The sequence below is a fragment of the Oncorhynchus clarkii genome, chromosome 1 (assembly GCF_045791955.1).
Source record: "Oncorhynchus clarkii lewisi isolate Uvic-CL-2024 chromosome 1, UVic_Ocla_1.0, whole genome shotgun sequence".
In the NCBI taxonomy this organism is placed as follows: Eukaryota; Metazoa; Chordata; class Actinopteri; order Salmoniformes; family Salmonidae; genus Oncorhynchus; species Oncorhynchus clarkii.
In genome coordinates this window covers 67,700,712-67,727,344 of record NC_092147.1, presented here as the reverse complement: position 1 = coordinate 67,727,344, position 26,633 = coordinate 67,700,712, and the positions used below count along the sequence as shown (strand labels likewise).

Below are 26,633 nucleotides of genomic sequence, written 5' to 3'. Positions count from 1 at the left end.
TACATGATTTATCAGGTATTTTAAATTCTTTCATCTTTGTAGGTTTAGCCATTCAATTCCCTGATGTATCCTTTCAGTGATAATATACACTGTGGCCAGTTTATTAGGTGCACCCATCTAGTACCGGGTCGGGCCCCCTTTTGCCTCCAGAACCTTCTTAATTCTTCAGGTCATGGAAACGTTGCTCAGTTGGTATCAAGGGACCTAAGGTGTGCATGGAAAACATTCGCCACACCACCACCGCCATCATGTGGTTACGCCAAATCCTGACTGCCATCAGCATGACGCAACAGGAACTGGGATTCGTTGGACCAGCCAATGTTTTTCCACTCCTCAATTGTCCAGTGTTGGTGATCGTGTGCCCACTGGAGCTGCTTGTTCTTGTTAGCTGATAGGAGTAGAACCCGGTGTGGTCGTCTGCTGCAATAACCCATCCATGACATGGACCCACGAGTTGTGGGTTCAGAAATGCAGTTCTGCACACCACTGTTGTCCTGTGCCGTTATTTGCCTGTTTATGGCCTGCCTGTTAGCTTGCACAATTCTTTCCATTCTCTTTCGACCTCTCATCAACAAGCTGTTTTCGCCCACAGGACTGCCGCTGACTGGACTTTTTTAGTTTGTCGCACTATTCATGGTAACCCTAGACACGGTCATTTGTGAAAAGCCCAGGAGGCCAGACGTTTCTGAGGTACTGGGACCAGTGCGCCTTTCACCAACGATCATACCACGCTCAAAGTAGCTTAGGTCACTCGTTTTGCCCATTCTAACATTCAATCAAACCTTAACTGAATGCTTTGATGCCCGTCTGCACACTACCGGTCAAAAGTTTTATAACACCTACCCATTCAAGGGTTTTGTTTATTTGTACTATTATCTACATTGTAGAATAATAGTGAAGATGACATCAAAGCTATGAAGTGGCACATGGAATCATGTAGTAACCAAAAAAAGTGTCAAACTAATCAAAATATATTTTATATTTGAGATTCTTCAAATAGCCACCCTTTGCCTTGATGACAGCTTTGCACACTCTTGGCATTCTCTCAATCAGCTTCACCTGGAATGCTTTTCCAACAGTCTTGAAGGAGTTCCCACATATGCTGAGTACTTGTTGGCTGCTTTTCCTTTCCTTCTTCCTTGTTGGCTGCTTTTCCTTCTGCGGTCCGACTCATCCCAAACCATCTCAATTTGGTTGAGTTTGGGGGATTGTGGAGGCCAAAACATCTGATGCAGCACTCCATCACTTCTTGGTAAAATAGCCCTTACACAGCCTGGAGGTGTGTTGGGTCATTGTCCTGTGGAAAAACAAATAATAATCCCACTAAGCCCAAACCAGATGGGATGGCGTATCGCTGCAGAATGCTGTGGTTGCCATACTGGTTGTGTGACTTGAATTCTAAATAAATCACTGACATTGTCACTAGCGAAACACCCCCACACAGTGGCACCTCCATGTTTTACGGTGGGAAATACACGTGTAGATCCTCCGTTCACCCACATCGTGTCTCTTAAAGACACGGCGGTTGGAACTAAAAATCTCAAATTTGGACTCCAGACCAAAGGACAAATTTCCACCAGTCTAATGTCCATTGCTTGTGTCTCTTGGCCCTAGCAAGTCTCTTCTTGTTGGTGTCCTTTATTAGTGGTTTCTTTGCAGCAATTCGATCATGAAGGCCTGATTCACGCAGTCTCCTCTGAACAGTTGATGTTGAGATGTGTCTGTTACTTGAACTCTGAAGCGTTTATTTGGGCTGCGATTTCTGAGGCTGGTAACTCTGAACTAATCCTCTGCAGCAGAGGTAACTCTGGGTGTTCCTTTCATGTGGCGGTTCTCATGAGAGCCAGTTTCATCATAGCGCCTGATGGTTTTTGCAACTTCTTCAGTAAGTGCATCGATGACGTCGTCCCCACAGTGACCGTACATACCCCAAGCAGAAGCCATGGATTACAGGCAGCATCCGCACTGAGCTAAAGGCTAGAGCTGCCGCTTTCAAGAAGTGGGACTCTAACCCGGAAGCTTATAAGAAATCCCGCTATGCCCTCCGACGAACCATCAAACAGGCAAAGCGTCAATACAGGACTAAGACTGAGTCATACTACACCGGCTATGATGCTCGTCGGATGTGTCAGGGCTTGCAAACCATTACAAACTACAAAGGGAAGCACAGCTGAGAGCTGAAACCCCAGAAACCCTAGACCCGCTCCAATTTGCATACCGCCCCAACAGATGATATAATCTTTATTGCACTCCACACTGCCCTTTCCCACCTGGACAAAAAGAACACCTATGTGAGAATGCTATTCATTGACCACAGCTTAGCATTCAACACCATAATGCCCTCTAAGCTCATCAATAAGCGAAGGACCCTGGGACTAAACACCTTCCTCTGCAACTGGATCCTGGACTTCCTGACGGGCTGCCCCCAGGTGGTAAGGGTAGGTAACAAAACATCCGCCACGCTGATCCTCAACACAGGGGCCCCTCAGGGGTGCGTGATCAGCCCCCTCCTGTACTCCCTGTTCACTCATGACTGCATGGCCAGGCATGACTCCAACACCGTCATTACATACCATCACCACAGTGGTAGGCCTGATCACCGACAACATCGAGACAGCCTATAGGGGGAGGTCAGAGACCTGGCCGGGTGGTGCCAGGACAACAACCTCTCCCTCAATGTGATCAAGACAAAGATGATGATTGTGGACTACAGGAAGAAGAGGACCGAGTACACCCCTATTCTCATCGATGGGGCTGCAGTAGAGCAGGTTGAGAGCTTCAAGTTCCTAGGTGTCCACATCACCAACAAACTAACATGGTCCAAGCACCTATTCCCCTTCCGGAGACTGAAAAGATTTGGCATGTTTCCACAGATCCTCAAAAGGTTCTACAGCTGCACCATCGAGAGCATCCTGACTGATTGCATCACTGCCTGGTATGGCCACTGCTCGGCCTCCGACCGCAAGGTCCTACAGAGGGTAGTACATACGGCCCAGTACATCACTGGGGCCAAGCTTCCTGCCATCCAGGGCCTCTATCAGTCAGAGGAAGGCCCAAGAAATTATCAGACTCCAGCCACCCTAGTCATAGACTGTTTTCTCTGCTAACGCACGGCAGGCGGTACCGGAGCGCCAAGTCTAGGTTTGAAAAGGCTTCTAAAACAGCTTCTACCCCCAAGCCCTAAGACTCCTGTACATCTAGTCAATTGGCTACCCAGACTATTTGCATTGCCCCCTCCCTCTCCACACCACTGCCACTCTGTTGTCATCTATGCATAGTCACTTAAATAACTCTACCTACATACTTCCTCAACTAACCGGTGCCCCCGCACATTGACTCTGTACCGGCACCCCCCCGTGTATATATTGTTATTTTTTTTACTGCTGCTCTTTTAATTACTTGTTACTTTTATCTCTTATTCTTATCTGTATTTTTTTTAAACTGCACTGTTAGGGGCTCGTAAGTAAGCATTTCATTGTAAGGTCTACCTACACCTGTTGTTTTCGGTGCATGTGACGTGTTTTTTCCATATGAACTTTTACCAAATAGTGTCATCTTCTATCACAAATGAACTTTTTTAAGAAGGCACACATGTTAATTGAAATGCATTCCAGGTGACAACCTCAATAAGCTGGTTGAGAGAATGCCAAGTGTGCAAAGCTGTCAAAGCAAAGGGTGGCTACTTTGAAGAATGTAAAACATCAAATATATTTTGATTTGTTTAACACTTTTTTTTCCTACATGATTCCATGTTATTTCATAGTTTTGATGTCTTCACTATTCTACAATGTATAAAATAGTAAAAATAAAGAATAAACCTTGAATGAGTAACTTTTGACTGGTAGTGTATATGGCATGCCACGGCCATTTGACTCACTCTCTGTAGGAGCGAACCATTTTCGCGAACGTGGTCGTGTACCAAAAAACTGACCACTGAGTGTAGGTAACCTTTCAGTGGACAAAATGCCTTTTGACACATACTAATGGTTAGGAAATGCATGTGGAAAACATATTGACATGATTCAATGCTCTCAAAAGCTGGTGAAATACTTTGTTTCTCAACCCAGTGGGCTTGATGATCTAGCCATTTTGGGGACTGCTGTCACCTCAATCTGTTACATAGCAAACAAATTGGCTGCCACAGTGTGTGACAGTTATCAGCCCCTTCCTCCTATTGTAGGTGTGGCAGATTTTTAAATGGCCCACTCTAATCCTGTTTACAGCTGTGTGTCTGCAAGGTGGTAACATATTAAAGAAACGGGCACCAGATCTCGTCGGCTGGTTATCATTATATTTACAATCAATTCACATCGGAAGGGGGCTTGCAGCAGTGAAGGCGGAATTGACGGGCGATAGTGTGCATGACGAACCTCGCCCCAACCGCATTACTGACTTCCTGTCAATTGTGCTCAGAATGGCTTTATCTGATGCCTTGGACAGCGTTGCTCATTAGAGCGCAAATTACCTTACGTTATTTGCTGCTGTATGTCAGAATTGTCCCAGGATGTTTCATTAGTTCTGGTATAATGATATTTTTTGTTGGAATTGGCTTTGGTTTACGGCTCTATTTTTAACAAACTTTACGCAATAGTAAATCTAAGTGTAGGCGGTTGCGCTATAGGTTCGTGGGTGTCAGAAATCACAATTGTTGGCGCACTTGTTGGCATTGGCGCGAAAGGGCTGGGTTTCGATGAATAAACAAGTTGTGATTGTGTTGAGGCTTGGCCCCTCACTGGCCAATCAGAACGTGCTCCATGGTGAAAATATGTGGTTGCTTCAGGTTCTGTATTTATGGTATTTTATGTATTGCCTTGGAATCAACTTAAATTCCAATGTTAGTCTAAAATAGTTTGTTAAATGACTTACAGAAATGAAATAACAAAAGGTAGACCTATCCCATCTTTGCTAAATGGGTTAACTTGATCCAATTTTCAGTAATTGTGTGGCTTCAATGGCATTCACACTGATATAGGGGCTAGGTCCAATCTAAATTGCATTTTGGCATGGACATGCCAAACATTGTCAATAAGCAAGATTAAATTAATTATTGATAAGGCCTAAAAAGAAAATTATAATCAAAACGAAACAACTTGTTTTAAATAGTCTGTCACACTTCAAGGCACCATCATTTTCCCTGTAATATTAAAACAGAGCAGACTATGGAGGGTTTGACGCACATCCAAAACGGGACCTGCATAGCTAAAATGTGGGCCTGCCTACAATGCATAGATGAAAAGGGAATGTCAGCTCAGTTTTACTCCTCTCAAACTTGATATTTTAATGAAGCTTTGGTGTTTAAGATTTGTTTCCAAGTGGTCACAGAAGCCAAACCCTTTATCGACAGTCTTGACTACTTTGCAATTGCATTGGGCAGACAAAAAAAAAGCTTTCATTGAGAGGAGGGGAGGCTATGCTTGGTTTTTAATCCAATAAAACTAAAACATCAGTGGTACCGCTAAAACCAGCTTTTGGTTGGTTTTAAATATCCCTGTCGGTGCTGCCTGAAATTAGCACTTTGGATAATGGCGCCGGAGACGATGGCTGCTGTTTTACGTGCTCCTAACCAACTTCTATTTTGTATTTATTTTTTTGCATTGTTTGTAACTTATTTTTTACATAAAGTTGCTGCTACCTTCTCTGTTGTAAAATAGCATTCCTAACCTATCCCACAATGTCTGCTGTGTAGCTTGAGCAGTCAACAAGTCGAGCAGTCATTTGAAATAGTAAGGAAATTTCAGCGAGACAACTCAAAGGCGAAATCCATTAAAGCCAAGATAATGGAATTCATTGCCCTTGACAATCAACTGTTCTCTGTCATGGGTGATGTTGGCTTTTGCTGACTGGTCCAGCACCGATACACACTACCAATTGTGCAATTTTTCAGATGTTGCCCTACCGGAGTTACACAGTGCTTAGAGCATTGGGCAAGTAACCGAAAGGTTTCTAGATTGAATCCCCTAGCTGACAAAGTAAAGAATCTGTCATTCTGTACCTGAACAAGGCTGTTAACCCACTTTTCCTAGGCAGTCATTGTAAATAAGAAATTGTTCATAACTGACTTGCCTAGTTAAAAAAAAATATATAAAAAAAAAATATATATAATAGCTTCCAGACATACATACTATGGAAAGCCTTTGCGTGTCAAAAAAAGATGCAGTAGCACTGTCAAAGCTGTTCAAGAAAGTCTGCAAGACGGTCTGTTTACAATACCGCAATGGTAATAAAGCATAATTTGTTTGACCGCAACTTCTTGGGGTAGCTAGCTTTAGCTTGGTACCTAGCTAGCACCAATACAACCAGCCTGAAAACAAGGCCCAGTAGAAACTGCAGTCATTTTCAATATTCTTAGCAATGATTTAGTAGCATCATCTGATTACTTCCTTATTGAGCAAGTTACTGGTACTTCCTGCTTTAGTTTCGCTTGTACTTACTTGAGTAAGTATTAGCTAGGTTGCCACTTGTTGTTCGCCTATAGAAATTGAACTTCAGAATATGAAAATTAATAGCTAGCCAGCTACTTAACCCTGTTGCCCAAAGCTAATGTTATAAGCAGCCAGCTAGCTTCTTCTGGCTAGTGAGGCTCGACCGGACCAGGTTATGTGTTGGGAAGCTAGGCACAATAAGGATCAGGAACAATAGTGGATTTTGAGGTTTGCTTTCAAACTAAAAGTATATCATTGATAGTGATGCAAATGAATACAAAGAGTAGAATTATGCCATACTTTTATATTGAAGGCTAACTGCAAAGTCCACTATTGTGGCTAATCCTTATTGTGGCTGGCTTCATATTGATGGGTCTGACCACCGTTAATCAAATAAGAATTGTCTTATAAATTAGGGTTATTTTAGATGACACCTAGCTATATTGTTAGTTAGCTAACGATAGCTACTGAAACATTGTCATTTTGCTGTTTTTGGGGAAGAAAAATATTTGCATCCATGAGCTAGCAAGCTTTTATTTAATGACCAGCGCTGTAGGTGCGCGAGACAACTTTACCAACATCATAGCATATGTATCGATGAATTGTGACATGAAATATGAGTGTAATCAATGAACGGGTTAAATTATTATGTGACGTGCAGTCATATTCAGGTCCTGACACGTCAAATAGCGTTATTGGTAATGGGAACATACCTAAATGCCAACAAAATAACTTTTTAGTTTGTTTGTGTAAACTTTATTTAACTTGGCAAGTCAGTTAAGAACTAATTCTTATTTACAATGACTGCCTACCCCGACCAAACCCGGACAACGCTGGGCCAATTTTGCTCTGCCCTATGGGACTCCCAATCGCGGCCGGATGTGATACAGCCTGGATTTGAACCAGGGACTGTAGTGACGCCTCTTGCACAGATGCAGTGCCTTAGACTGGTGCATCCAGGTGTGTGTGTTAACTATTTAACTGTACTATAATGCTTAAAAGGCCACAAAAATTGTAAATATCGGTTATTGGTATCATTTTTTTTGGCAAGGAAAATATTGGATATAGGTGTCGGCCAAAAATGTAATATCAGTGCATCACTCCCAAAAATAGCTTCTGGACATCAGAACAGCAATTACTCACTTCGAACCGGAAGTCCAACTCGAAGGATATACTGCTTCCCAGAGACCAGGCCCAAATCCCTGTCATTAGTGTGAAGAAAAGACGGAGATACATGGAGAAGGTCGGGGGTGCCTTGTGAGAATTCGTAGCTGTCTATTTAACACCACAAACCAATGTGGACACTAAGAATGCACTCAACGAGATGTATAAGTCCATAAGCAAACAAGAAAATGCTCATCCAGAAGCGGTGCTCTTAGTGGCCGGGGACTTTAATGCAGGCAAATTTAAATCCTTTTTACCTCATTTCTACCAGCATTGTCACATGTGCAACCAGTGGGGGGGGGGGGACTCTCGGCCAGCTTTACGCCATACACAGTGAAGCATACAAAGCTTTCCCTTCCATTTGGCAAATCTGACCTTAATTCTATCCTCCTGATTCCTGCTTACAAGCAAAACTAAAGCAGGAAGTACCAGTAACTTGCTCCAATAAGGAAGTAATCAGATGATGCTACACTACAGGACTGTTTTGCTAGCACAGACTGGAATATGTTCCAGGATTCATCCAATGGCATTGAGGCTTCATCAATAAGTGCAACGATGACTTCATCCCCATAGTGACTGTATGTACATATCCCAACCAGAAGCCATGGATTACAGGCAACGTCCGAACCGAGCTAAAGGCTAGAGCTGCCACTTTCAAGGAGCGGGGCACTAATCCGGAAGCTTATAAGAAATCCCGCTATGCACTCAGACAAACTATCAAACTGGCAAAGTGTCAATACAGGACTACGATTGAATCCTACTACACCGGCTCTGATGTTCGTCGGATGTAGCAGGGCTTGCAAACTATTATGGACTACAAACGGAAACCTAGGCAGCCGCGAGCTGCCCAGTGACGCGAGGCAAGCAACACTGAAGCATGAATGAGAGCACCAGCTATTCCGGACAACTGTGTGATCACGCACTCCGTAGCCGATGTGAGCAAGACCTTTTAAACAGGTCAACATTCACAAGGCCGCAGGGCCAGACGGAGTACCAGGACATGTTCTCAGTGCAAGTGTCTACTGATATATTCAACCTCTCCCTGACCGAGTCTGTAATACCTACATGTTTCAAGCAGACCACCATAGACCCTGTGCCCAAGAATGTGAAGGTGACCTGCCTAAATGACTACCGCCCCGTAGCACTCACGTCGGTAGCCACGAAGTGCTTTGAAAGGCTGGTCATTGCTCACATCAACACAATCATCCCAGAAACCCTAGACCCACACCAATTCTCATACCGCCTGAAACAGGTCCACAGATGAAGCAATCTCAATCGCGCTCAGCACTGCCCTTTCCCACATGGACAAAAGGAACACCTATGTGAGAATGCTATTCATAGACTACAGCTCAGCGTTCAACACCATAGTGCCCACAAAGGTCATTACTAAGCTAAGGACCCTGGAACTAAGCACCTCCTTCTTCAACTGGACTTTCTGACGGGCCACCCTCAGGTGGTAAGGTAACAACACATACACCACGCCGATCCTCAACACCAGGGCCCCTCAGGGGTGCGTACTTAGTTCCCTCCTGTACTCCCTGTTCACCCACAACTTTATGGCCAAGCACAAATCTAACACTAACATTAAGTTTGTTTGACGACACCACAGTGGTATGCCTGATCACCGACAACGATGAGACAGCCTATAGGGAGGAGGTCATAGACCTGGCAGTGTGGTGCCAGTACAACAACCTCTCCCTCAATGTGATCAAGACAAAGGAGCTGTTCGTGGACTACAGGAAAAGGAGGGCTAAACAGGCCCCCATTAATATTGACAGGGCTGTAGTGGAGCAGGTTGAGAGTTTCAAATTCCTTGGTGTTCACATCACCAACGAACTATCATGGTCCAAACATACCAAAACAGTCGTGAAGAGGGCACAACAATACATTTTCCCCCTCAGGAGTCTAAAACGATTTGGCATGGGTCCCCAGATCCTCAAAAAGTTCTACAGCTGCACAATCTAGAGCATCCCGACCGGTTGCATCACCGCCTGGTATGGCAACTGCTCGGCATCCGACCGTAAGGCGCTACAGATGGTAGTGCATACAGCCCATTACATCACTGGGGCTAATCTTCCTGCCATCCAGGACCTATATGCTAGGCGGTGTCAGAGGAAGGCCCAAGAAATTATCAGACTCCATCCACCCTTATCAAAGTATGTTCTCTCTGCTACCGCACGGCAAGTGGTACTTGAGCACCAAGTCTAGGTACAAAAGGCTCCTTAACAGCTTCTACCCCCAAGCCATAAGACTCCTGAACAATTAATCAAATGACCACCCGGTCTATTATCTATGCATAGTCACTTTACCCCTACCTACATTTACAAATTACCTCGACTAACCTGTACCTCCGCACATTGACTCGGCACCGGTACCCCCTGTCTATATCCTCGTTATTGTTTTGTAATTTTGTTACTTTTATTTTATTTTGTACTTTAGTTTAATTAGTAAATATTTTCTTAAACAATGCAGTTCAAGAAATAGTTAAGGGCTTTTCACAGTAAGGTCTACACCTGTTGTATTCAGCGCATGTGACAAATACGATTTGATTTGATCGTTTGACACTAGTGACGCCCTAACGCCAGCCGAAAATAAGCCCTTAGACTCAAAGCAGATGAATCTTAGGCTACACAGTAGATCACACAGGTTGGCAAACTGCTCAGATGAACTGAAGGAGTACTTTAGTTTTGTATTCCATCTGACAATGTCCATGTTTTTATCTTCTGTTTAACTTTATTCAGTTTGAAATAAATTGATGGTAATTGTAATTTCTTAGAATTTATTCTGCTGCAGTTCGTATTTTCTCTGTTCAAAACTGATAGTACACACAAAGTGTAGTACAAGTACAGCCCCAAAACAGAAGGCTAATAAAATGGCAAATGGAGAGACTGGTGCTGGAGGAGGTGCTGTGGGCTAGTTGGCAGGAGATGTTCTAATACACTGTGGTTAGCCAGACTGATACTGTGGCTGGACCAAACGAATGCACTGTGTTGCTGTTTACCTGCGGGCTCTAATCAGTTCCAAAAGCAAGCTGAGGAGATGCAAGCCCTGAAAAGTTCCAGAGAGCTGAGTGGCACCTGGCGATCCTAGCTGCACATTGGAGCTCAAAGGACGAAGAAGAAAGAATTAAATACCAATGTGATAAGGAAAAGAAAAAAAGTGTGTCATGCCATCCCTCTCTCTCTTTGCTGTTTGAAAGGAAATTGCTGATATGAGAGGTGGTGGTTTTATTTCCATTTTGGAAAACTGTTCAAGCATGATGCTGATGAGAGATAATTCTTTGGGCGTGAAGGACAATGGACATGCTATAAACGGACCTGAGTGGACTACGTGTGGGTGAAGAACCTACAAGGGAGGCTGTATATGCAAGTGCAAATTAGGAAGGGGGGGTGGACGAGCACCATTTTTTGTGTTCGCTTCCGTCTCCATAACAACTCCTTTGTCCCCTTGCTTTTGAAGCCGGTCTGCTATCATAAGCCACAGTAGCAACATGAAAATTCAAAGAACCTCTTGATGACAAACACAAGCATAAATTTGACCGCAAGCTTTGTCAAAGATTAGAAAAAGGAAATAAAATTGTTTGCACTTTATATAGGTTCTTTCCACCTACTGTAGGTGCTCAAAGTGCTTAACATTGTAAGGGGAGAAACTCAACTCTTCCACCACCAATGTGTAGCAGCCACTTGGGTGATGCACGGCAACCATTTTGTGCCAGAACACTCACCACACATCTGCTGTCATGGTGGAGAGTGGTATATTCCAATCAGAGGGATCATTAGGTGGCTATGATTGAAAGGGGCCAGGTTGGGAAATTGGTCTGGACACCCGGGTTAACACCCCTACTCTTACGATAAGTGAAAAGGGATTTTTTTATGACCACAAAGAGTCAGGACACCCGTTAACGCCTCATCTGAAAGACAGCACCCTACGCAGGGCAATGTCCCCTTCACTTCCCTCCAGTCTAAGGAGATTGGGATCTTCTTAGAACAGAGGAAAGCGTGCCCTCATCTGGTCTCCTCCCATCAAGGGTGTGTCACTTTATGCTCTCATTTCATATGTTGCTTACCCTCAGCTATTTTTTCTTTGAAGGTGTTGGAATCAGCTAAACTTTGAACATTGTGATATTAAATACTCTTTTCTTTTTTTTCTACTGTGTTATTGACTTGTTTATTGTTTACTCCATGTGTAACTCTGTTGTTGTCTGTTCACACTGCTATGCTTTATCTTGGCCAGGTCGCAGTTGTAAATGAGAACTTGTTCTCAACTAGCCTACCTGGTTAAATAAAGGCGAAATAAAAAAAAAGAAATGATAGATTAGAACCATAGAATATAAGAAGTGAGATCTGTAGAAAGAGTGGCTGTGGAATGTGCTGGGTGGAAGGGAGGAGATCAAAGGATTGCTATAGGGGAAGCAGATGGACCTCTATGAATTAGGCGAAGGAGGGGTTGAGGTCAGGTCAGATCCCCTGAATGGAGTAATAAGGGTATACTACCCTTTTCCTGTGGAACCTTAAGATGTATGGATGTGAGAACGAGAGGAGTGTCTTAAGTGGGATATATATATACCCGTGATGGTGAGAAATGTTTGGCTGTCTGAATACAGCTGGGACGACCCTTTGGGAAGAATTAAACTTGGTTAAAGCTTCTCTAGTGTCCTTGAGTTATTTACTCTGAAAAATAATAACCTAACAAAGGTAATTAATCCTGAATAGGTTGCATCATTTAAACATTTTTTTTTTTTTAACCTTTGAGTCATTGATATCAGGACCATTCATGCTTTCCTACTTTCATTTCAGTGTTTACTGATATGACAACATTGATTGGTTCAATGAATTCTGATGTTGAAATTGTAAGTGGGCTGGTGGAGATGGGGTAATACTGATTTAGAGTTTTATTGAGTTTTCACAAAAGAGAAAAGGGCAACCATGACAGTCAACAATAATTATATCAGTTACGTGTTTGCTTTCTCCTTCAATTAAAAGTCCAGCTTGCATTGCTTCGTATCCCAAATAGATTATTTATGAAACCTCCATTATGATACACAATAATCTGTTAAACAGGCAGCCATAACCAGCCATATAAAACAATCACACTCTCTCAATCTCTCACACATTCTATTCTATATAGCAAAAAAACTGCCCAATCCAGCCAAACCAAATGGAGACCTTTCAAATGGTTGGGGTCAACATGTTTTATTTACTGGTTTTTCATTTAGGAGCCCTCAAATTTGCAACTGTGATTTCCAAGTGTTTTTCTAAAGGAGCTAATCAACTTGAACAGTGCTCATGTGGACCCCATAGCCAGTGGCCATCCAAGGCTCCTCCGATGGTGCCACTAATTGGACATGGCAGCGAATTGCTGCCTGCCTGCCTCGCAGGGACTTGTACCCTATAACCATACACAAATCGATCTGACATGTGGTATTAGATTAGATTACTGGGCAGCCTAGTGACCGGGAAAAGGATTTGTTTGCCCCAACCAGCATCCGGCAGATGCTCTGCTCACGTGCAACCCCTTGGACCACCCAAGCAGCGCATCGATGAAGCTGGTTTAGCTACGGCTGTGGCATTACTTGGCCTATAAACAGTATTAAAAGGAAAATTGGAGGCAGTAGGAAAAGAAGGGGCTGGTATCGTTAACATGTTTTGCCTTATGTCAGAATAGTGAGATCACTGCAAGCATTTGTTTTGCATGTTTTGTCTAACCTCTCTAGTTTTGCACCTTTTTCCTCCTAATGTCATGATATTGCTGTGTTATAGTCTAGCATCTAACATGGTGTCTGTCTACACATGGACCTTCATTTAAGAAGTAGGGAGTGCTGCAATTGAACATCTATCATGCTGCTTATCTAACATTGCTCTGTCATTGAATTTCACATGAATTTGTTCGGCTACATAATAACAAAGAATACACAGACACATAGTATCTACAAACTATTGAATACATTTTTCAGTACTGGCCAAGTCTTTGAGATTTGAATAAATACTATAACGTGATGAATCAAAGAAAATGTCTGACTGTATTCTTACTCAAGCGTAGGATGGGGCTACAGATTTGTGTATTTAAAGCAGTGATAACTGCTTAATAGTCATATTAACCTTTAATTTTCTTCTCCAAGGCAGCACAGATATGAGAGGTTTGTTGAAATAGACAGTAAATTGTGCTATTTACATCTGGGCCATTCACTGTTGCTACACTGCCTGTTTGTTTTCTCCTCAGTGAGAAGCAACCAAGAGCTGTCTGTTCTCTTAGTCAATGTTAACTAGATTACTCTGTCGCGTCAGCTCAGGTTTGAGATAAATCTCCCACATAAAATAATAAAACAATGTAATTTGAGGGTACAAGGGCACAAAAAAATAACTTTAAAAATAAATGTTCCGTAGAAAGGAGTTTTTTTGTTTTTTTGGCACCCATTGTTTTTCATTAGTTGAATTTCAGGTCTGTTTTTGTTCAACACCATTATTTATATCCGCAGTCTATTAAATTTCTTACAGTGGAGGCTCCTCAGAGGAGGAAGGGGAGGACCATCCTCAGTGAAATTCATAAAAATAAAAAGTGAAACATAAAAAAAGGTTATCCTTTTTATAATTTAACTATGCTAAATATATTCATGTCATCAAATAATTTATTAAAACACACTGCAGCACCATAGTGTTGCCGGAGGACATCTAGTTTCCGTCCTCCTCTGAGTACCTTGACTTCAATACAAAACCTATTAGGCTCATGGTTCTCACCCCCTTCCAAAGGTTTAATTATGACTTCCGGAAGACATCCTCAAACCTATCAGAGCTCTTGCAGCATGAACTGATATGTTGTCCACCCAATCAAAGTATCAGAGAATGAATCTAGTACTGCAAGCATAAGCTACAGCTAGTTAGCACTGAAGTGTATAAAATTTGGTGAGTAGTTGACTAAGAGAAAGACAATAGTTGAACTGGTTTGAACAAATTAGTTTCTTAAATTATGGAGAAGCAAGAGACAATTATATTTTGTTCACTTAGCTAGCGAATGCAGCTAGCTAGTTTAGCCTACTCAAACACCCGGCTCAAACAGAGCAGGATGTTATGTTAGCTAGCTGACTATGGCTATCCAACACTGGAACTCTTCCAAGTCAAGGTTGTATTGGTTTATTGCCACTGGGGCCTGCCGGTTTAACTGCAAAACTGATTGCTGACTGTATACTGTACTGCATGATTGTAGCAGGTTTACTAACGCGTTACTACTAGTAGCTATGTTTACTATGACATTAGCTAACATGGTGACAACAATGTAGGCTGCCTGTAGAGGTTAGTGGTTATGATGTGAAGGTTTGGCTTGGAAAGTTTTTTTTTTTTTTTTTTGCCTGGTCAGACAGCTGATGTGTCGTGCACTGAAGACCACAAGCAAAGGGTAAAGGTGAGCGAGGTGAGGGCGTCGGTGTAAGAAGGAATTATACAACGGCCAGCCAAAATGATCATGCTGTTTGTAAGTGGCTGCTATCAATGTGAACTGTGTTTGCATGTGATTAGGGGTGTATTCATTCAGCCGGTTGTAAAACGTTTCTTAAACGGAAGCAAATGGCGAAACAGGGAAAAACATAACAGATTTAGGCTACTACAAATTCAATCTATGTTTCATTGAGCTGGTTGAATGTAATATGAATGACAGTCATCCAATATGTTGTAATAGAAATAAGGCCAATATCATTAAAAAAAAATTGTCCTCTCATCTTAAACGTCACTGACCACCACTGATTTCTTAATAATCAGAAACTTGTTTACTGACACACATTATTTTTATGAATACTTGGATACTAACATCAAGCTGAAACGATTACTAACGTCAAGCTGAAAATATATTTTAAGAGGTTATGCTGGTTTCTCTTATGTTAGTTGAATGAAGCATCAGTGAACATTAAACTGTAACACTGAAGGAGAGCTGTGGGACCGGGATCACATTCTCCAAATGAACGATTCACCCATTTTGACTGTTGTTGTTTTTGTGCATCTCTGTGCGATGTTCGATCCATTCCCAGGGTCATTTCATGTGTTCATGTGTATCTGAGCTATTGGTGTTCAAGTAGGCAGAAATCTGTCCGGTATGACGTAGAACTGTGTTAGTCTCATTACACTGGAAGTTAATAGGAATATGACTTTTAGAATGCAAGAACATCTATCATACATGTCAGATTTCAATGTTTTCTCTTGAAGGATCCATTGATCATATTTTTGCTGTATTCCTACCTCAAAAAAAATATTTAACAGAGGGTCCACCACATTTCTCCTATTTGTCTTCCTCTTCAATCCAGGGTACATTGCATTGTGCCATTGCGAATATCAGACTCCACTCTGTGGCGCATCGATCTGCAGGTTGAAAATGGTGAGATTGTGGACTACTAAATTGATAGTGCGGTTTGTTTAGGTGATTTTTACAGCTAACTAGCTACTTTACATGCTGATATTAACTTTGGTATTATTGTGTATAGCTACGTTTGCAGCGGGCCCATGTAGCATTGCGGGTTTTGTAGTCGACTTGAGCTGCAACAGATTTCCACAATGATTTTCACATGTTGATACCCACCTTATTATAATGACAAAATGAAACATTTGTTCACACAAAACATTATTGTCACATAATAGTGTTATTTAACACTAAGTTATATGAATTAGTGGTTTGGGGTGGATTTTTCCATTTAATGAGCACCTGGGAGAGAGTAGTGGTCTTATTACTAAATTCAGTAGGGGTTCTCTATCTTGTCCGCCATGTGTGAGTGTTGTGCACATATCACGTGGGAGGGGAGAGGGCACTATTTGCACTTCACAAAAAACTCTGCTCTCGTATGCAGATGACCCAGGGGGTGGAGGAAGAGGCAGATTGGACAGCGGCATCGCTCGAGCAACAGGTGTATACACAAGGATGCTGTGTTTATCAGCACAATGGCTTCAATGACTGTCCCTCAACACCTACACACACACACACACACACACACACGCTCTGCAGTAAACCATCCATGTACCTCAAACGTTGATGTCACTTGGCATATTTGCTCAAATCTTGGCATCTGCTGCATGGGTAATTTGTTTCTCACCAATTGTAGTTTCAGATGGCCTGTCATTACAATTGCAGTGCACCATGTCACGTATTTATACATTTTGTTCAAAGGCAATGTGTTAGCTTAGCAGAGCATACAATTGTGTTTGTGGGTGCATTGTGGTTTGTAGTGTGATGCTTCCTGTAGTGTACATGGGACCCTGTGAACAGTAAATGAACAAAGGATGCAGTAGAGTTGTATTAGTCATAAATGGTGTTGACTCACCAAACTTACTACCTTTACAGAAAAATATATGATCACCGCATAGCTTAGTGCATGGTGAACATTTTTCAGAATGAGTACTTGAAGTGCTGTAGCTTAGAGATACAAGCATAGATTTATTATACCATGTATTGCTGCTGCCCCTCAACTTCGTCATCTAACTGCACAGCTTTCTAGTGTTATGTCATTGCATTTACATGTCACTCAAGGCAAAATGGTAACATCTTGTACTCCCAGCTCCAGGGGACAGTTATGCTGATGAAGGAATATTCTTCCTCAGGGAGGTGTGTGGCCTCTTCAGCTAATGACAGATAGGCCATCTGTGGGCCAGACCTTCTGATCTTTAGGGACTGTGTACAGCAGCGGTGTAAATTGATGTGGAGCGGGCACTGCACGCCACGGCCCTGGCGAGAGGCCGGTTTACCTGCTCCCTGACGTTATTGGCCTGGCTAAATCCTACGCAGCTCCCACCGTCTCCTCCGTAATTGCCCTTTAGTCGGCGTTCATCCTTGCAAGTAAACCATAATTGCCACTCAATGACGCCTCTCTGTGAGCGTTTTAGGATAATGAAGCCCCCTCTGTACTTTTGGGGAAAACGGGGACATTGACACAGGATGTCTCTCTCAGGGTGTTGCTGTAGAACAGTCATAACAGAGAGTATTCGCTCTTTCTTCTTTTGTTTAGTCTTACTAGCTACTCTGTAGTTCTAGTGAGCGCCTTCAAGAGGTGACAGGCCTATCAGATGAATAGGATGTGTAGGAGATCTGTTTAAGGCATACATATGAGCATCAAGCCTAACCCTCCTGCTGAGCTTTATCACAAAGTATTGATAACTCACTGCTGGTGCAGTAACATGAAAACCATTTTTGTTTTAATGCTTTTTAGGTTTGTGTCTGACTGAATGGCTAATGCAGAGATCAGTATTTCTTCAGGATGAATGCTGAAACACATGAGGGTCCAGCTGATGGTTTTCACTCAATTGAATTTGCTTAGTGACTATAGCAGTGTATAGCAGGCCATTCGATCTGATGTTCAATTGTCTTTTGTCAGTCGCAGCCTTGTGTGTGATTTGCGATTGACATGCATCATAACCAGCGACTGAAGTGGAGTGCAATGCTTTCAGAGGCAGACATCCTCAGATGAAAGCCTCGGGTTTAGATCACACAGCGTTTCCTCTCCTGGCACAAAGAAGATATTAGCCTCAGTAATAGCAGCAGCACCCTTGATATTCACTCCTGCCCAGCTACTTGTTGAGCTTGAATTGCTTTATTTATTTGTCTGTAAGTGGTTTCAGACCCTCTTCTGAATCTCACTGGCCTCTTCTATTAGAAAGGGGGAAAAATGTGTTTTCTTTGGCAAGATTGTGCCCCATATTTTGACTTTCCTACATACAATATATGTATTGTTTCCTGCTCAATTATGACAAGACCATGCTGTCAACTCTGATGGAAGAGTTTTGACACATATGAAAAATTGGCTTTGTGTGAGAGAGTATATGCCAGCAGCCAAATGGCTAATATCAGAACTCAGAATCAAATATTGCTTGCGCGGGCCAGCTATTCACGAGGCACTACCAAATGGCTACTCAAAGATACACAGTGTTCTTCATCATTGACTTGTGCACAATGTAGCCTAACATGGCAATAGCTTGACGATTTAAAGGCTCTTGTGCACATTTTGATGTCTTTACAGCTGCTGTACATCGTTGGGTGAACTTAAAGTGTTTTATTTGCTTTGCAGCCCTCATTGTTTCCCCACTAACACCTGTTGGCTTTTAAATGTAATTAGGGCATTCTAGGAAAGGGTTGCAATGTGGCCAGATCCGGTTGAGCCTTGAGGCAGGGACCTGCATTAAATTAATTAGGAAAGTTTCAAATGAAAAGGCAGGTTCCTTGGTCTACAGGATTTAGAGACAGGTAATAGGACTGACTGAACAACTGCTGTCCACACCATATTCCTGTCAGTTGCCACCATTGTGACGAGGCCTACAGGCTATTTTTATGGTTCACACACTATTTGTTGTGTTTCTATAGTACTGGAAGTCTTTTTAAACCATGTGTGAACATAGTCAAGATAATCAGCAATACTGTATGATTGCACAATCGTTTGATTTCCAAATGTTTGTGCAACAGTAAAATATTTTTTTGTCGTAAAAATACCTGAAACATTTTTAATAGAGACCATTTATGAGCTGTTCTTGCCTACCGTGTCACATTGTGATAGACCCACATGTAGCTTAGGTTCTGGACTGATCTCTTTATCGCCAAATTTCTTCTGAAGGTTCTTATCCAAGGTTTGAAATCATCCGTCAGCTTCAAATGAATCAACTACCCTCTGCTTGTCAACTCGTATAGATCATCTGCTTCTTCATCCCCGCCCCTAACTCGATCAGTGCCCTCCTCGAGAATTAGAACAAATGACAGCTGGGAAATTACAGTCGTTTGTCTCCGTCTCTCTGGGTTCTCTGAGTCCCCTCTGTCTCCCAGACCACTTCCCCTCCTACCTATCCCCTCGTCTTCCTCTCCTCCCACAACCATCAATCTCTCATCACATTTGACCTCACATTCAAGATCTGACAGACATCAACTTCCTCCACAATTCTATAGTTGTGTTGGTGTGTATGCCATTTTGATAGTTGGAATCGTCCCATGATGACATGTTATTATGAGAATCTGCATAGAAGAGGGGGGGATTCTACATTAGAAGTACTGCACTATAGCAACACGTTGTCATGTTGCATTGGCCCAGGGAGAGACAAAGCAGGTTGCCCCGACATCATAACAGGTGCATGGTGGGATACGTGACTTGTGCTCAATGTGCTGTGACAGTGATTGAGGCATCTGGTAAACTCCAGGGGTGAAATTGACCCATAATTGCAGACCTTCCTTTATCTCCGAATTAGCATGCAGTGTTTTACCGTCATCTAACCCGAAGTGTGGAGGCAGACTTCTTGTTCTGAAACATTAGTCTTCTCTCTTTATATACCATTTAGTTCTCTGCTATAAATGGAGGCCCTCACAAGAAGCTGCGTGTTTACTTAATGTCTAGAAATGAACTTCTTCAACTAGGTCTAATATTGTTGTATATTTGTATGCTGTAAGGGTATGCTGCCGTTAACATTCTTCAATTTAACGGTTTTGTGATGGTTTAAGGCAGAGTAGCCTAAAGGATAAGGCTTACTGCATTTTCTTCACTGTTCTGAAATCGATAGCATGCTTAAAGTGATGCTAAGTTGAGAGTTCTAATGTGTGTTCGTTTCTCTCTGTCTGTGTGTGTGTGTTTCAGACGGAGGTGATCAAAGGACCCTTTGGCAATGTGGGTATGACGTTCAGGCACGTCCCTGCCTGTGAGGGTGACGCAGTCCATGTCAGCATCGAGACGGTCACTCCCAACTCTCCTGCTGCCCTGGCAGACCTGCAGAGGGGCGATCGACTCATCGCCATTGGAGGTAAGACCCTAAAGCCATGCAACCTAACTAGCATGATCTGGCAACCCGGAGAATGTTTGAAGTGACTTAAGATCAGTAGCATACAATAACACTGGAATGCATGTTGTTTTGGTATATAAATATGACTTTAACATGTTATTTTTCTTCCGGGCAGGTGTCAAAGTGACATCCTCTGTCCAAGTGCCCAAACTGCTGAAGCAGGCGGGGGACAGGGTGCTGGTCCTGTACGAGAGGCCTGTGCGTCACCAGAGTCCCACCGTGGGCCTGGGAGCCCTCCAGGAGGGGCTGGGCCAGCTAGAGGAGCCCAGCTTCATCCCTCCACCGGGGGGCTATGAGGAGGACCCGGCCCCCATCACCACACTCGCCGACATAGCCGACAGTAAAGACATGGACTGTGAGTTTGAAGACTTGACTGTGGACCCCAAGCCTAACCCCCTTAGCAGTAGCGCGGAGGCCAAGGAGGATTTCCTGTCCGTAAACCAAAGCCCCAAAAGGACTGTGACCAATCTGGCCTCAAAACCCCTCGGCAGCATATCGCCCATCCTCAACCGCAAAATGAACCTGGCAGGGCTTCAGTCGCCGGCCAGATCCCCACCCACACCAAAGCCCTCGCCACACAAGAGCATTGAGCCAGGAGAGGGACCACAGCGCCCCACCGGCCCCCCTCCACCCCCACCCACTCGCCCGCCGGTGCCTCCTAGACCCCACATTAAATTAACGTCCGCCTCTTCTGAAACCCAAAGTCTGCTGGAGGGGAGTGAAGCTACCAACGGGGCTGAGAAAACTCCAGAAAAGACTCAAACACACTCTACAGGAAGCACTGGTGACAAAGGCAGTGTTTTGACGACTCCTGTGAAACAGCCCGAACCAAAGCCAGCAGTCAAACCACCCGAACCCTGCGAAGAGCCGCCAGCGCCCCCCTCCACTCCCAGCAAGCAGGACAAAGACAAGGTTTCTGAGAGCTCCATCAACACCCGAGACAGCATGGAGGATCACTCAATGTGGGAGTCCTCAGAGATCATGTTCCGCAACCGGACGGCCCACTGGGGCCATGCCTCTGTGGTGTTAGAGGTGGAAAGCAACCATAAGTACCTTAACGTGGCACTGTGGTGCAAAGACCCCTTCAAGCTAGGCAGCCTTCTGTGTCTGGGCCACGTCAGCCTGACACTGGAGCACGTGGCCCTGGAGTGTCTGTCCACGTCCTCATCTGAGTACCAGAACACCTTCAGGCTGGAAGCCCCAGAGCCCAGGGCCAGCGTCAGCCGCACCGCCCTGCGCAGCCTCAGCACCCACAAGGGCTTCAACGAGAAGCTGTGCTACGGAGACATCATCCTCAACTTCAGCTACCTGGCTGATGGAGAGTCAGAGACGTGCGGCGGGCTGGCGGAGCGGGAGAAGAAGGCCAGCATGCCGGACGAGGAGCTGAGGGAGAGGGAGAGGGAGCAGCCTTCCTCTATTCCCAGTGATGACCTGGCCTACAGCACCATGCAGCTGGTGGAGGTGCGCCACAACTTCCAGGACACCCAGTTCCAGAACCCCACCTGGTGCGAGTACTGCAAGAAGAAGGTGTGGACCAAGGCTGCCTCCCAGTGCATGATCTGTTCCTACGTCTGCCACAAGAAGTGCCAGGAGAAGTGCCTGGCCGAGCACCCTCTCTGCGTGGCCGCCACAGACCGACGCAGTGCCGACCCGGAGGCTAAGTCCACCATCAACCGTGCCACCACAGGCCTCAGCCGCCACATCATCAACACCGGCTCCCGTCTGCTCAACCTGCGCCAGGTGCCCAAGAGCCGGCTGGCAGAGCAAGCGGCTGACGTTGTGCCCGACGTGGTGCACACCCCCGACATCTCAGACAACGAGAGCAGCGATACAGAAACCTATGCCGGGGCCAGCCCCTCCAAGCATGCAGCCGGCGTCACCACCAAGCTGGTAAGGAGGGAGGGAGGACTTGATGACAGTGTATTCATCGCGGTGAAGGAGATCGGCCGGGACCTGTACCGGGGCCTTCCCACCGACGAGCGCTCGCAGAAACTGGAGCTGATGCTGGACAAGCTGCAGCAGGAGATCGACCAGGAGCTGGAGCACAACAACGCCCTGATGCAGGAGGAGAGGGAGACTGGGGACGCCCGGAGGAAGGCTCTGATCACGGCCGCCCTGGCCAAGTCTGGGGAGAGGCTCCAGGCTCTCACCCTGCTCATGATCCACTACCGGGCAGGCATCGAGGACCTGGAGTCTGTGGATAGTGCCGGCACCTCCCCCTCGGAGCCACATGGCCTACAGGCCAAGGGTGGGGCCTTGGAGGAGGCAATACTGGGGACAGAGGTTTATGACAGTGACATATGCAGCCCAGTGGAGGCTCAGCTGCTGGATGACATCACAGAGGAGCAGATTTGTGTAGAGGCGCTCCACTAGAGAGGATGAGGCATGGGCTTGAGACTTACAACAAAATCATTGGAATCTTTTTCTTTGGGGGTGGTGGGGTTTAGGTTACCATCTGAAGATTATCTGAAGTGGTCTGGTGAGGGTGCAATTGTTGTTTTGTAAACCAATCGGTCATGCGATTCATTCTTGTTTTTTTTTTCTAGTTTTCTTAGTCATACTTTTAAAGGGAAGCTGGAAAGCTAGATTGTGACCTGCTTCAATTGGCATTAAGAACAGTCTCCCAAGTCAATCTGTAAGTGCTTGGATTCAATAAAAGTTGAAAACATACTGTACATTAATATTCCATTCTATTTTAGCTTTTATTGACGTTAATTCATTTGTTTTCCTTACAAGGCACCTTGAAACAAAACATATTTTCCTATTGCTTAAATGTTTGTATTCAATGTTTTAAATGGAACTGTTCGATATTTTATCACTTCAAGTTACAGCAACCGCTTTTCAAATTTGGCATAAGATTACAATCAAAATGTGATCACCATAGCAGGAGCTATGCAAATTGCAAATGGTTCTGTTTTTATCTAAATTGTCTTTGGGCAAGGAAATAAATATTAGTGTAAAATATATACTGTATAATATATATACTGTATAATATATACTGTATAATATATACTGTATAATATATATATACTCAACCATATGGAAATGTGTTTTGTTTCAGATGATGTACTTTTCATGTCAGTCATATCTTCTGTTTGAGTACTTTTAATTAATGCATAATCAAGTTTTTGAGGTCACCCATGACTTTTCTCTTCTTTTTTTTAGTTTTTGGAGGTTCTGGAACTACAAGCTCATGTGATAATTCAATGAAATGGGCAATAATGTGGGTCACCGAGGCCAAACATGTTTGACTATGTATATGACCCATTGTTTAACCAGCATATTAACTGTACATGTTATTTCTTTCTGTTACTTTTTTCTCTGGGGGAAGGGATATAGGGATGTAATAGTTGTTTCTAATTAAGTTATTTGATTAAACACCTGTTGTCTTGCCCCCCCCCCCATCCAAATGGTTTATTTGTATGGATATAATAACCCTGAACTAAAACTCAACTCAAATATGGTGGTGGTGGTGGTTTTATCCGATCATGTTACTTGAGACTAAATGCTTGCTGTTCAAATTCTTATTGATAGATGCAAAGTATTTATGTATTTATGGCAGAAAATTCATTTATTTGGTTAATTTTGTGATGAGTGTTGTTGTGTAAGATACAGGAACACGTGGATTTCTTTTTGTTTTATTGTATGTATATCGGTCTTTATTTATGTGGTTTGGTGACGGGTGTTGGGTCTGATTTTGATAAATACTCAGAGCAGTTAGGCTGTGATTGTGTAAAGTTCTTGGCCTTTGAAAGTTGTTCTCAATTATGGACGAATGTATGTCCATTTCTATGTATGTGTAAATACAGTCCAGCACAAACCCTCTACAGAAATGCAACCACTGTTCTACCCCAATACAGTGATGTCATCATGACAGGGCCACAAACAAACTCCATACAAAACTATTACAACTGTTGTAAGGCACAGAAGGAAAAGCTCTGCTTTTAGGATAAGGAAAGCGTAATTCTCTTCTCAAGGGACCCAAAGCCTCTGGATAGGATCACTAACTACGGGTGTGCCCGAATACCCATAGCTATACTCCTAAATAGTAGGCTGTTTGAATATGCGAAAAAAAACAATGTTTTATAGTATGTGAAATGTTGAAAATCTAGTATACTTTAAATGCCCGGATGTCATACTCATTTCAGCTTTTTTATCTAGTAGAATACGCTGCACACTATTGAGGAAGATAATTGTCTTTTCACACCCACGTTTGTTGGAGAACAACTGATAATCAGAATAAGGAGCACGCTCTACAAAAAATATTACATGGTGGGGAACAAGCGCGCATTCGATGACGCCTTCTCAGTATGGATGAGTAGTATGTTGATATTTGTTGCTGACTGCATACGTTTGTACTCAACAGTATGTTCTAAATAGTATGTAGTACGATTAGTACACCGTATGCAGTTTCAGTAGTAGGCAAGCAAGATTTCGACACAGCCTATGACTCCTATTCTATTCTCACCAGGCTCATTGAAATCACAGTGCGTTTCTGTGGCTGTGCTGCCATTGCTTCAGCATAGGACCAGAGATGGTGAAGTAGCTCTTTGGGTCAGACAGGAGATGGAAGAAAAAGGGTGAGGGGGAAAGAAAGCTAAACTAAATTCTGTGCAATAGACGTGATGCTCTTGTTGAAGCTGGCTTGGCTGCTACTTGTTGATCTCTCTTCAATTGTTGTATATTCAGATTGTTGTGCAATATTTTTGTAGGAAATGAAGACAAAAGTGATAATCGGGAAAGGATTCTTCAGTTTTCTATTTCTCGTTGTTTCTCTCCATAGAAAACCGTATCTGACCGTTAGGTAACTTGGGACCCCTGGGCTGGAATTGAGCTGATGAGAAGAGTAAACAAAAACACATTTTGGGCTGTCATGCTACTTCTGCTACTGCTGCTGTTGTAACTCTGTACTCTCTAAACCCATTCATACGCTCCTGATCTGTCTCTCCCTACGATTCACAGTATACTAACATAGTGTCATGGCTTTCTGCTGCAGATTTTTTTTTTTGTAAGAGGGATGTTGTACACGGTTCTAGAGATGGATCATGTGATGAAGCGCTATTGTACATGGCCTCAATAAAAAAGCTCACCTGAAGTCCATTTGAGTTCCTGTGTGTTCCTACTCTAAATACTCTTTGAATGAAGCAATACTGAACTCATTCTGAAGGTACTGTAAGACTTTAAGGTATTTTCTCAGTCAGTTTAACATTACGTTGGTCTAATGACCTTTCTCTCACACTGGCCTGTTCTGTAGACACAGGGAAAGATAGCACAAGACCGATGGCTGTCTTTTAACTGTTAAGGTTCCTTGGTTGAATGGGAAATCATTGTTTATATTTGACAGTTCCTTGGTGGAATGGGAAATCATTGTTTGAGCATCTGGTAAGTAATTGGAGCCCAGTGGTGAGATGGACATGATGATTAGAATGTGTTGTCTCAAACATGTGGAACTGGTGACACTCCCCTATCCTCAGTCTCCTCCCCCAACATCCTCATGTCTCCCACTACTGCTTCGAAGACATCAAGAATAAGTGCCATTTCTCCTCAGTCAACAACAATTAATCATACTAAAAAAAACATGTATCAAATTTAGGTTGGTTGAATGTACTGTTTAAAAATTAAAAATAAATGGACATCCAATGCTAATGTTAACATATTCCATCCAAACACGTTTCCAGAGTATACAACATTTATTTTTGTTTCCCATCCCCACTGAGTATCAACATATATTACACAATCAGCACACTTTACACGTAAACAACCAGTCCAGATTATAAAAGGTCAACATTAGTTTTTTTGTACCAGTTAGTAAGTATTTGATATACACACAAACCAATTACATACATGTCAGAAGGCACACACACCAACATGAGCACACACACATTTTTGTGCATGTGTGCAATACATTTCGCACCCAAACAAATGACAACAAAATATATTCATCTCCACAATATATAATCAATTATGTAACCTACATGACCCAACAATGTATTGCAAAATAACGACAACCTCTCAGAATAGTAGCCATCTTGACATAAAAATATTTTCATTAAGGGTGTGGCGAATTTAAATATACATTTGAGAAAAAAACTAATATTGAAGTTATCAGGTAATTATCTCTGTCAACTCCACCACAGACAATTTTGCTTATATCATTAATATACAATGAAACTCATTCGAGTGTCCATTCAAACAGACCTGCAATCCAGCAAACCCAGGGTTCGGCAAATAACACTCCATATACTTCAAAATGCAATCTTATTTGACA

The 26,633-nt window shown here is 43.2% G+C and overlaps 1 protein-coding gene across 1 annotated transcript in view; it reads left to right on the top strand.

The window, feature by feature from the left end:
- LOC139411150 (PDZ domain-containing protein 8-like) overlaps positions 1–23,587 on the top strand; it is a 64,849-nt gene extending 41,262 nt beyond the window's left edge. The window contains exons 4-5 of the mRNA XM_071157035.1: positions 20,164–20,326; positions 20,481–23,587. Coding sequence (XP_071013136.1) covers positions 20,164–20,326; positions 20,481–22,738 — 2,421 coding nt within the window. The 3' untranslated portion in view covers positions 22,739–23,587. The remainder of the gene's footprint in view (positions 1–20,163; positions 20,327–20,480) is intronic.
- The last annotated feature ends 3,046 nt before the right edge of the window (positions 23,588–26,633 follow it).